We start from the raw sequence: 12,567 nt of genomic DNA on the forward strand, positions 1-12,567 counted from the left end.
TCTTCTTTTAGATACACCATTCAGCTGTGGTGTTCCTGAAGGAGTCAGCTGAGAAACAATGCCATGCTCTTTCAAGTATTCATCAAATTCAGTACTCAAGTATTCACCTTCAAGATCTGACCGAAGAGCTTTAATACTTTTTCCTATTTGATTTTCTACTTCAGATTTAAATTCTTTGAACTTTTCAAAGGATTCATGTTTGTATTTTATCAAATACAAATACCCAAACCTTGATTTATCATCAGTAAAGGTAATAAAATAATGAAAATCACTTCTAGCCATTTCTCTAAATGGGCCACATACATTACTATGTATTAGCTTCAAAATATTTTCAGCTCTTAGCCCTTGTCCAACAAAGGGTGATCTGGTCATTTTACCTTGACGACAGGATTCAAAAGTTGGAGTAGGTTCAGAACCCAATGAGGATAGAATCCTCATTTTCTCCAGTTTTGTAATCCTATCTTCTGCAACATGACCTAATCTTGAGTGCCAAATATATTTTGTACTTGAGATGATTTTCACCATGGCATTACATTCATTTAGATTACTTGCATTTAATTTGCGTTTGTCATTATTATCCAAATAATAAAGACCATCATGCATATAACCCGATCCAACATATTTATTTCCAAAATAAATATTGCAAACATCATCTGTGAACTGAAATTCATAACCATCTCTAGTCAAACTAGATATAGAAATGATGTTCTTAGAAGCATCAGGTACATATAAAAAATTATTCAAACACAAAACATGTCCAGATATGTAAAAAGATTTAGATCCTGTGGCTAAAGCTTCAACAGTTGAGCCATCACCAATCCGGAGTCTAACATCTCGAGAACGCAAGCCGCTACTATTTGCTATTTCCTGCATATCATAAGAAATGTGAGAACTGGCACCAGTTTCTAAAACCCAAGCTGTAGATGAACTATGAGCATCATCAACATATAAATAATAAGATATAGACATACTTTCTGAAGGTGTATCCTTCTTGTCCTTCAGAAAAGCAAGATACTCTGGGTAGTTCCTTTTCCAGTGCCCATCCTGTTGGCAGTGGAAACACTTTCCTTTGCCTCCGTCAGCTTTAGTCTTTCCTTTCTGTTTAGCTATCTTCTTGGAAGGACCAGGAATTTGAGGTTTCTTTTTGTTATTGCCCTTCTTCTTGTTGGACTTTCCAGCAGAAGAAGATGCAATCAAAGCTACCTCTTTTCCTTTATTGCTCAGCATATTCTTTTGGGCAATAACCAACATATTGAGTAAACTAGCCAAGGTGCATTCCTGCTTAGTCATATGAAAATTTATCACAAAATTCCCAAATGACTCAGGTAGGGACTGAATGATCAAATCCGTCTACAGTTGGAAATCCATGTTAAAGTCAAGATGTTCTAGCTGCTCAATCAGCCGAATCATCTCGTGGACATGATCCCCAATATTTTGTCCCTCAAACATCCTCATGCGAAATAGCTGCCTAGATATCTCATACCTGGCATTCCTGCTATGTTCACCATACAACTCTTATAGGTGAATGAGGATTTCACTCACACTCTGCATGTTCTCATGTTGCTTCTATAACTCATTACTCATAGAAGCAAGCATATAACACTTGGCTCTCATATCATGCTCCTTCCACTTGTCCAAAGTTTCATGTTCCTCTTGAGTGGCCTCTGGAGGTAAGGGGCCAGGAACATTTAAGTCTATAACACATCCAATATGTTCAAGGTTAGGACAAGTTTCAAATTTCTTAGCCAATCAGAGAGATTAGGTCCTGTCAACCTATTGCGATCAAGTATGCTTGCAAGGATATTGGGTGGTGGTGGTTATGGTGTGCTCATTATTATTAGAAAATTAGCTGCAGAAAATAACCAAATTAATTAGTAAATGTATCATGTATTTAACCAAAATGATTATGGTCTTTTAATCAAATTGGTCCTCCCACTAACTTAGCGAATCCTACACTTCCAAAGTAGAAAACGAAAATCCTAGTTGGATGGATTTCTAGTGGGTGATTGAATTCTTATAGTCTTATTGATCATCCTCAAGCACATCCATTATTAGAATTACAATAAACTGTAAGTAAGCAACTCCTTGCCCATCACATCTCATGTAAGGTTCAATCCTTTACCTAGCCCCTAATGCTCAAAATCTCAAGCACATCCATTATTGATTTATCTTGTGTTAGTTAAGTTGATCCCATTGAGCCAGTAAATATGCCAATAATTTTAATGTCCTCAAGTACATCCATTATTGGCCACCAAACTATTTACATATTTACTACATCTTATGCTTAACAATTATTCTTAAGAAAATCTTTTAAATTAATTGCATCATATGCAAGTATTTAAAATTTCTTAAAATAATTGCCTCAATGGAGGGCCCATGTTATAATTACTTTAATTATACCATTTCCAACTTAATCATTTGTTTGAAAGATTTTATGGTCGGCCTAATTACTATTATGGTCTCACTTTGTACATTATCCATTTAGCATGCATATATCATATACTTGCATACAATCCCATACATCTCATGCATTCATGGATAAACAATAGATATGGTATGACCATGGACTTTCTAAGGGATTCAATTCTGAGCCACTAAGAATTGAATCAAGGCATTCCTAGTTGCATTTCATTCATTCATATTACAAGAGTTACTGAAGGAGTACATAATCAACACTTGATCTTGAATTCCTCCCACTGGTCCCACCAATGCTCTTAACCTCCTTGATCTTCTTGCAATCCAATTACATAGTAATCCTTGGCATACCAAGGCGAATTTATAAGAACCAAATAAATGAAATTACAACCAAAAAAATATTACAACCTTTATAATACATGCCACCAAAATAAATTAAAATTAATTAATTAATTTACAACCCAAAGAAACATAAAAGAAATAAATCCAATCACATTGGTCTTTTATTGTCCATGATCATCCATCATGCATATCACTATTTAACAATTAAATAAAGCATACATACTTAAATTAAATTAAATATCTCATATTCAACTTAAAAATCCAGATTTGAATATGATTCAAACAAATTTAAAAATTCAGATTGGAATCACATTCAAATAAATTTAAAAATTCATATTTGAATCACATTCAAATAAATTTAAAAATTCAGATTTGAATCAAAATTTAATTGTGTGATTAAAACTCCTAATTAAATAATTTAATTAGTCATGGGTCTAATTATGGGCCTTGAAAACAAGCCCACACTCAATCAAACCTTGCGCACCATGAAGTGCCATCCATGCCGCCACCTATGGTGGTTCCATCATATGTGACGCCACACATGAGCATCCAACCAGCGTTGATTCAATCAACTCTTAATCAAATCACACAATTAAATCATATATTAAACAATCTAAATGGCAAATATAGTGGCTCTAATACCAATTGAATGAGCGGAAGCATAAAAATTATTAGTTTAGAACATTGAATTCAAAAATTTTCTTCTAGGGTCTCATACATCATGCAAGATTCATTATTTACCTAATTGATTTCAATATTCAACAGCATATTAAAACACTTTTAATATGTTTTTGGATCTACATTTATCATTTAAGATTTTAGAATTAACAGATTAATTCATTAGAACCCTAAATTAATACAAGAATATGTGCACTAACCTTTTGATACACTGTTGATGTGTTTGATACCTTTGGGAAGCACCTAGGACACCAGATGTTGTCCCTCTAGCTTATCCACATCAAGATCACTAATGGCAGCCCCTTGAACAACTTCTTAAGCCTTTCCAATCAATTAAAAATTGAGGTTTTGCCTTTTAGAGAGGTTGTAGATGTATATTGGACACTAGAAACGATTTCTAGCAATTTTAATTCAAGAGAAGGTTGGCAATTCTCTTTGAATTGATGAGAGATGAAGAAGAAGAGAGGAAGAAGACAACAAGGGTGGCGGCACCTCTTTGAGAAAATCAGATTGCTTATTTTGTTCTTTCATCATTTCCCTTTTATAGCTAAGTCACCACTTAAAATCCTTGCCACATGTCATTTTCTGATTGGCTTAGAATTTTAATTGATCCAATCATATTATGCCAAGTGTCAAAACTAGAATTAATCTTAACTTTGATCATCTTACATGATTGGAAGACAAATGGCAAGCTTATCTGTAGTGCCTTGTGTCACCATCTCATGGTGCCACATGTCACCCTATGAAATGATCAAATTACCCTTGTGTCTTAATTTTGAGTTCTCAACCCAAAATAATTATTTCTCTTCTTCTAATCAATTTATATCAAATATAAATTAATTAATTAATCTCTATTAATTAATTTCTCATAATTAAATTTATATTTAAACACTTTTTTAAATATAAATTTAACTTATACTATATATCCAATAACCTATATTTGGTTTCAAGCCATGCTAGAGGCTTTGTAATCTTATTGCAAATCAAACCTATTTAATTAATCAATCAAACTCTTTAACTAATTAATTAAATTACATTTAACTTGGTAATTGCTTGTGTATGTGTGTGACTCACGAGGCTCATCACTAATTGACAATGAGATATGATATCAACTCTTAATATCATCAAAACTCTTTCTTACCATACCTGTGTCACCATCTCATGGTGCCACATGTCACCCTATGAAATGATCAAATTACCCTTGTGTCTTAATTTTGAGTTCTCAATCCAAAATAATTATTTCTCTTCTTCTAATCAATTTATATCAAATATAAATTAATTAATTAATCTCTATTAATTAATTTCTCATAATTAAATTTATATTTAAACACTTTTTTAAATATAAATTTAACTTATACTATATATCCAATAACCTATATTTGGTTTCAAGCCATGCTAGAGGCTTTGCAATCTTATTGCAAATCAAACCTATTTAATTAATCAATCAAACTCTTTAACTAATTAATTAAATTACATTTAACTTGGTAATTGCTTGTGTATGTGTGTGACTCACGAGGCTCATCACTAATTGACAATGAGATATGATATCAACTCTTAATATCATCAAAACTCTTTCTTACCATAAATGATTTCTCTAAATCATTTTAGGCAACTCATAGACTATGGTTAATACCTAGCATAGCATGCCACAACCGCCCAATCAGTAATAAGGTTTACATTAAATGAACCTATAGTCATATATTACCATACACTAGAATCTCTCAGTTATAAAATCTCAATTCAAGTTAGACTCATAGTTTATGTCAAACCCCATTTACTATGAATATTATGTTCTCTTTTAATTCTAGTTTTTTATTAAAAAGATTTTCTCATCAGAAACTCTTTTCTGATTAAATCTATCTGTCCTGGCCAGGAACTTAAAACATCAAGAACAATTAAATAAACATAGGATTTTATCTCTATTTACTTAGGGTAACAGATTCCATCTTGATCAATACCTATCTCCATATATAACTGGTAGGAGCCAACACATGCCCATATACTCATACACAGTACAAGTATGAAAGCAGTATCAAACTCAAACCACCTATATACAAGATAACTGTGCTATCTCAGGTCTAAAGATTATATGCACTGATATGATTTATGACAATGCATTGACAAGAGTAAACTCCATGTGCTTGTCATAAATGTCACCTGGTTAAACCTACTTATCATGCATAAGTGCCTATCATGTTTGTTATATGGCATGAGACTCACCATTCCATCTTATTTACATCTCATATAAATAACTTAGGAACAAATATGATTACAATCTTTCTGGATAAGTCATGTCCTTATTGTGAAGTACTTCGATTGTGAATCAATTTCTGATACTTTGTGCTAGAAATACTGTCACTCATATTCTTAACAACTTAAGAATAGAATTTCTAACAAAATATCAATTGGCCTTTTATATTACACATAAATATATTTTATAAACGGAAAAGTAGAAATATCTTTTTATTAATAAAATATATATAAGATACATAATAAATGATATGCTCTATGACATACTACTAATATTCCTTTTGTAACATATTATGCATAATTGAAAACTACATATAATTGGTATTCTCTCTATATTAGGAATCATCAAGCACTCTTTACTTTTGCTTTAACTGATTTGTTTTGTAGTCACTTGGCAAATGATTTGGATGTTTAAGGAACTAATTTTGAATTACTATTTGGTCAGTTTAATAAGCTCTAGCAGAAGGGGAAATCAAATACTTGTGAATTTGCATCTATCTTTCTGTGCTGATACCATACATAAAATAATTGTGCTAGTTTGAAATTGGTGGTTTAGTTTCAATTCGTAGCTTGTACGACTTTGATTTTAGGATATGAGAATCCAAGAATCTCTTTGGTTCAATGAGAAAAATATTGCCACTTGTCATTGATATCAATGAAAGTATTGCTAAAGACTCATTGGTGTTGGACTACGAACAGTTCCATCATCTGGAAGGGAACTTGTTTCCAAAATGATTGCAGGTTCAGAGCTTCTTCCAAGAAAGTTTGCGTCCTAAATACCTCCTGAAACGAGCAGGAAAGCTGAAATTCTGTCCTTCTACGGGGAAATCCTTATTTATTTATTTATATTTTAATAAATGAATGAATTTTATATGAAAAGAATCAACCAATATGTCTGGGTGATTTTCCCTGGAAATTTATGTCTTCATACAGTATCTTGATTTTGAAAGGTAAACAGAGCACATGTCAGTACAGAATCTTTATTTTGGAATGCTTTTCATTTCAATTCAACTGTAGATGTCCTGCAAAGTGTCCAACCCAAAGAACACTAAAAGGGCTCAAATGCAACTTCTTCTCTTGATTGTTAAGAAATAATGGTTGGCGGGCAGTGGGAAACTTGGAAAGTTAGTTGGAAAAACTGACACCCAGTTAGAGTTTGTGCTTTGTAGGTTAATTTTAGAAAGAATGCTTCTTGTGTTTTTCATGCTTTTTGTGTTCTTGAGGGAGAATCCCACGACAAACAAGTTAACGCAAGGCTACGTGTTTTTTCCCTCTGATCTTTTATAAAAAAGATTGTGAAATTAATTGGCCATGGAGTCAAAAATTTCGGCGACAGAGACCCAAAGCAGCAGCAAATTCTTGTCCACATTCAATATATATATATATATATATATATATATAACAGAACGAATCTAGATATAAAATAGATAAAATTTATGCAGTGTATAAATAAAATAGATAAAATTTATATATTTATATATTAAATTTATAATAAATAAAATTTAAGTGAATTATTTTATATATTCATATCTTATGTATTTCAATCATTTTATCTTTTTATTTGAAATTTAAAATTTTTAAAAATTTAATTTAATTAATTATTGTGTTTAAAATGAAAAAAAAAAACTTTTAAATTTTAAAAAAATATATATTTTTAAAAAATTACAAATCAAGAGTAATTGTGTGAAATTTATTTAATTTTTTTTATAAATAATTTATTTAAAATAAATCCTATGTATTTTTTTCCCATTCGATTGGCCACATAAATAATTGCTCTGTCCCTAACAGCAATGATGCCAATTTTGGAACAAAACAACCACGAGATTGAATCATCGTCACAGGCAGACCAGTTGATGTCTTTTATAACTATAAATTATATTGCACACTTTTATCTTTCACTTTTTAAAAATTATTTTATAAAAAATTATACAGCATTTAAAAAATTATAGAGTATTAATTAATATTTTAAAATTTTATTGTTATAATGACTAAATATAATAATAAATTTTATAATTTTTTAAATTTATCTTGTTACTTCTTTCTTTTTTTAATTAAATAATATAAAGAGTAATTTAATTAAATTAAACAGCATTTATTATAATTTATTTGATATAATTATTTTTTAATTATTATATAAAAAATATAAATAACAAATAAAACAAAACGGAGGGAATTGTAAAATTTGTGTGTCTATCACAATTAATAGTTTAGAATTTCACTAAAAATTTTCCTATTTATTTCATTTATTTTTTAAATTTAATATATTATAATTCTTTAATAATATTAATATTATTAAAGATAATTTATCATTTAATTTTAAATTTCAATTGATATTACGGTTTAATATTATATTTTCAAAATTAAATAATTTTTCTCTTTTAGTGTAGTTCACCTATTAATATATGAATCATGCTTATGGAATTTGTAAAAAAAATTATATTTTTAATGATACTATTTATTAAAACGTTTTTGGTATATTAAAGTATATAAATTATTTTATATATTTAACTAATTAAAATTCAAAAATTATATTTTATTATAATTATTAATTAAGTGGTTACACGCAGCCAGGCAGCCTGGGCAAGAAGTTCTCTTATGGAGGCTGGCGATGACGAGTTCTTTGCCGGGTTCCACGTAAAGCAGACGCACCGATGGTCGACCCACCTCAAATTTCAAAGTAAACCCCACAACTTGTAATCTTTTTCTCTTATTTCTGCTCATTTCTCAAAATTTTATTCTAATTACTTATATTTTTGCCCCCTTTTTTCCCTTTTGCATGAATTTCAAAGTAAACTGCTGCATGTAATAGTCTTTGCTCAATCAACAAACAAATAAATATTAATTAATTAATAACGAACCATAATTAACTACTATATATGGATAAAGTACTACTTTATGATTATTTCTCAGAAAAAAAAATACTAGTTTATGATTTGGCTAAAACACCTTTTAATCCAATTTCATAATCGTTTAGGCTAGCAAAATTGAATAATACGTACCATATGTGGCTTGCTATTGAAATTTACCATAATAGCTACATTTATGTAAAGTATGACTATTATTGAAAAGAAAAAATACTACAAATATCATTTTTTTTTAAATATATGATTAAAATTAAAATTTAAAAACTTAAAAAGATTAAATCAAATATTAAAGACAGTTATAATCAAAATTGGGCCGCAGTAGAAGTAAGAGCCGCAGGTGATGTTAAGAATCATAAACATTAGAACCCATTTTTTTATTTTTTACTTCATATATTATGTCCTTTTTTTTAATTTTGACCCATTACGCAATTTAATCAAATTAATCATTGTAAAATTAAAAATATTAATTGATATATTTAATCATTTTTATTGATAAATTTTAAAAATTATATTATCAATTATAAAAATTCAAAATGCAATAAAAAAATGCATTGAATTTCTTAAAATTATTTAAAGGCTAGTTTATTTATTCAGAAAAACAAAAATAATATGAAGAATTCTGACCATCAAAAAACTAATATCCACGTCACTTTCCAGGTGGGTTCGGTGATGACCTCATTCAACATCAGCAAGGATAGGAGTGGATGTTGTAACACGTGGCCGAAAAGGACGGGATGAAATTGAAAACATGGAAAGCCACGGTAGCATTGGAAGCATTATTAAAATCCATGTGGCAAAATCAGCATGAAACGACGGTGGAGATGGACGTAGATAATGGTGCTTCAGCTTCATGTGGTGCGGATTTTGGGCTTTTTGTTCTTATTGATGACGTGCACACGGCTCATTCTCTCTTTTTTTTTAACAAAGATTTAATGTTATTTAGAAAAATTTGATGAGAGTAAGTAATACTATAAATGTAAAATTTCACTAATAAAAAGTGGAAATTTTCTTCTTTTTTTTTTATTATATATCATAGTATTTTCACATAAACATATATGTGAATGGAATCAGATATCATTAATCTTTATGTTTAATTAATTTGTGCTATTAAATAAGTTAATTAAATTAATTTAATAATATATTAATTACTCCCATCATTTACTTTTATTTATATTTTTAAAAGTTATTTTATTCATGATTATTTATTATTTTGATATGATTCGAGGATGGCAAAAGTTTTCGAACTTGACTTGCCCCGCTTCGAACCCGATTAATTTTCTCGATCCCTTCTTGACCTTGATTTGTGTGGGATGAAAATAGAAAAACCTTTTTCTCGCTCTGAAATCCTAAAACCTACCCGTATAGTAATATATGATTATTTTTATTAAAAAATAATTTTTTTTTATATATTTATATATTTAAATATTATAATTTTAACAAACTATATAAATATATTATTAAAATAATATGTAAAACTTACGTTTTAATTATATTTTATTTTTTAATAAATAACTTTATATTATAGACTAACAAAATAAAATAAATAAATAAATAAAAATTTCCCTTAAGAAAACTTGCCCCCTCCCTACACTCCGATGGGAAATGTCTCTTCCCGACCCCGAACTCTTATGGGGCAGAGACGTCAGGAGCGATCATCATCTCTGACTCGCTCCGTTGTCATTCCTAATAAGATTAAGAGTATTATTAATTAAATTTTCTTAATTTTGTCTTAATTTATCTCTATTAAACCTAATACTATTTAAAACACATTTTCTTATCTCATCTTCTCTTTTTTAATTAAATTAAATAAAAAGAAATTTAATTAAATTTAAAATTATTTTATTATAATTTATATAATTTAATTAATTTTTTAATAATTTAAAAATTTTAAATAACAAATAAAAATAGACGAAGGAGTATTAGAGATTTACAATAATTAGATATATAAATCATACACTAAATCTTTGAATTCTCCGAAGTTTTTATTTGAAATCAAGAAAATGATGTTGGATTCATCCTTAAAATATAAATAATTTACTAAAGTAATTTCCTTATCAATTAGAGAAAGCCATGTTTGAACCATTTTTCATCTTTTACTCTAAAATTTAAATGTCCATATATTGATCTAAAAAAATTAAATGATTTTTTTAATTGTATTTAATTAAGATATATACTTTATTTTTAAAGTGTATAAAGTAGTGAAATTTTGAGTTTAAATTTCTCTATTTATATATTTTTATATTAATCATTTCATGATAAGAAAAAAAAATATATATATATATATATCGATTATTTCTTAGCACATTAAATTTTTATTAAATAATATATATATATATATATATATATATATATATATATATATATATATATATATAATGAAAGGGTAAAAAAAATTTTTTTTTTTCCTTTGGATGTATAACTTCTAGCCACTTGCAAAAAAAGTTCCCACTCTATATTTTATTAATTTTTTTATTCATCCAAATTTAATTAAACTTTATAATTTTAAAAATAATTTAATACTATTATTCAATGGCCGAAAGGGCCTGAGATGTAGCAACGAGGAATCAGTCTCTTAAGCGATGACGTTAACCCACGTCACCCACAGTCCGCGTGACGTAAAACAATGCGTAACTGTCGTTGACGTTAGAGTCTTCCCATTCACCCCCTCCCCCACTATTAAATCCTTCCCATCCCCATTATAATCTCCCCCACTCTTCCCTAAAACATTCACTCTTCATTTTAATAACAAAAAACTTTTCGATCGATCTCATGCAAGAAGCTATCCCATTCAGAACTTACATACCGGCCACAGCCACCTCCGGCGGCAACCGGAAATTCCCTCCGATTGGTAGTGCCACCACTATTGGTGGAAATGTACTAGTACCAGCCAATAGAGAAAATTATGTCCAGAAATTGGTGTTGGAGAATTCGGTTATAGTGTTTGGGAAACGTGGGTGTTGCATGTGCCATGTCGTGAAGAGGCTCCTGCTAGGGCTTGGTGTGAACCCCACCGTGTTCGAGGTGGATGAGAAGGAAGAAGCTGCTGTGATCAATGAGTTATCGAATATTAACGGTGGTAAAGACGTTGGCGAAGTTGGAGTGCAGTTTCCGGTGGTTTTTGTGGGTGGGAAGTTGTTTGGTGGACTCGAGAGAGTCATGGCTACTCATATCTCTGGTGAGTTGGTGCCTATTTTGAAAGATGCTGGAGCTTTGTGGTTGTGATTGGACTGCTTAATTTATTTTTCCTTTTTTACCCTTTTCTCATAATTATCTAAATCTTCTGTGATTTCAATTAACGTTTTGATGGGTATGGCTTCTTTCTCTATAGAAATTTCAGAGGAAGGAATATATTGGAATTTTTTTTTTTTTTTTTTTACAAAATGTTGAATTGAGTACGTACTTATTAGTTTTTTAATTTTTCTATTTAAATTAACTCAAAATTTTAAATTTAAATTAAATTTAATTTAAATATTAAAATTAAAATTTTTATTTTTTTAATTAAATAAAAAATAAGACATTTAATTTATTAATTTTAAAATTAAACTTCTTAATTTAATTTTAAAAATTAAAAAATTTAATTAGTAATTTTTAGATTAAATTAAAAAAAATTTAAATTAAATTAAATAAAAAAATTAAAAATAAATTAAATTAAAATTCGCTTTAAATCTTTTTTTTTTTTTAGTGGAGATGATAAAGTTGTAGATCATGTAAATTTTAGTTTTGATTTGGATGTAGATTATGTATGTAATTTTTCATAATTTAGATCATGAATTTATGAAAATTAAATGTTGAATCATGGTGGATTTTGATGCTTTTATGTTTTTAAACCTAATTTATAAGTTAAAATTTGATTATTAAAATAGGATTTTAATTAGTTTTTTTTTTTAATTTAAAGTAATCGTGGGAAAATTTTATCTGGCTGGGTGATTAGGCGTATGAGATATGAAGGTATTTAATTAATTAGAGACGATAATTACGTTTGGTTAGGTCATCATGGTGATGTAAATTATTTGAGAAA

General features: G+C 28.8%; 1 protein-coding gene across 1 annotated transcript; it reads left to right on the top strand.

Annotated features, from left to right (window-relative positions):
* The first annotated feature begins 11,243 nt into the window (after positions 1 to 11,243).
* On the top strand, positions 11,244 to 11,922 carry LOC110633247 (glutaredoxin-C9). The gene has a single exon (XM_021781752.2). The coding sequence runs from the start codon at positions 11,319 to 11,321 to the stop codon at positions 11,769 to 11,771; it is 453 nt and encodes a 150-aa protein (XP_021637444.1). The 5' UTR covers positions 11,244 to 11,318; the 3' UTR covers positions 11,772 to 11,922.
* The last annotated feature ends 645 nt before the right edge of the window (positions 11,923 to 12,567 follow it).

This window comes from Hevea brasiliensis, chromosome 18 (genome assembly GCF_030052815.1).
Source record: "Hevea brasiliensis isolate MT/VB/25A 57/8 chromosome 18, ASM3005281v1, whole genome shotgun sequence".
Lineage (NCBI taxonomy): Eukaryota > Viridiplantae > Streptophyta > Magnoliopsida > Malpighiales > Euphorbiaceae > Hevea > Hevea brasiliensis.

What these genes read in the sequence shown, in the direction of transcription:
- LOC110633247 (XM_021781752.2), top strand. Translation starts at nt 11,319, where the DNA reads ATGCAAGAAGCTATCCCATTCAGAACTTACATACCGGCCACAGCCACC.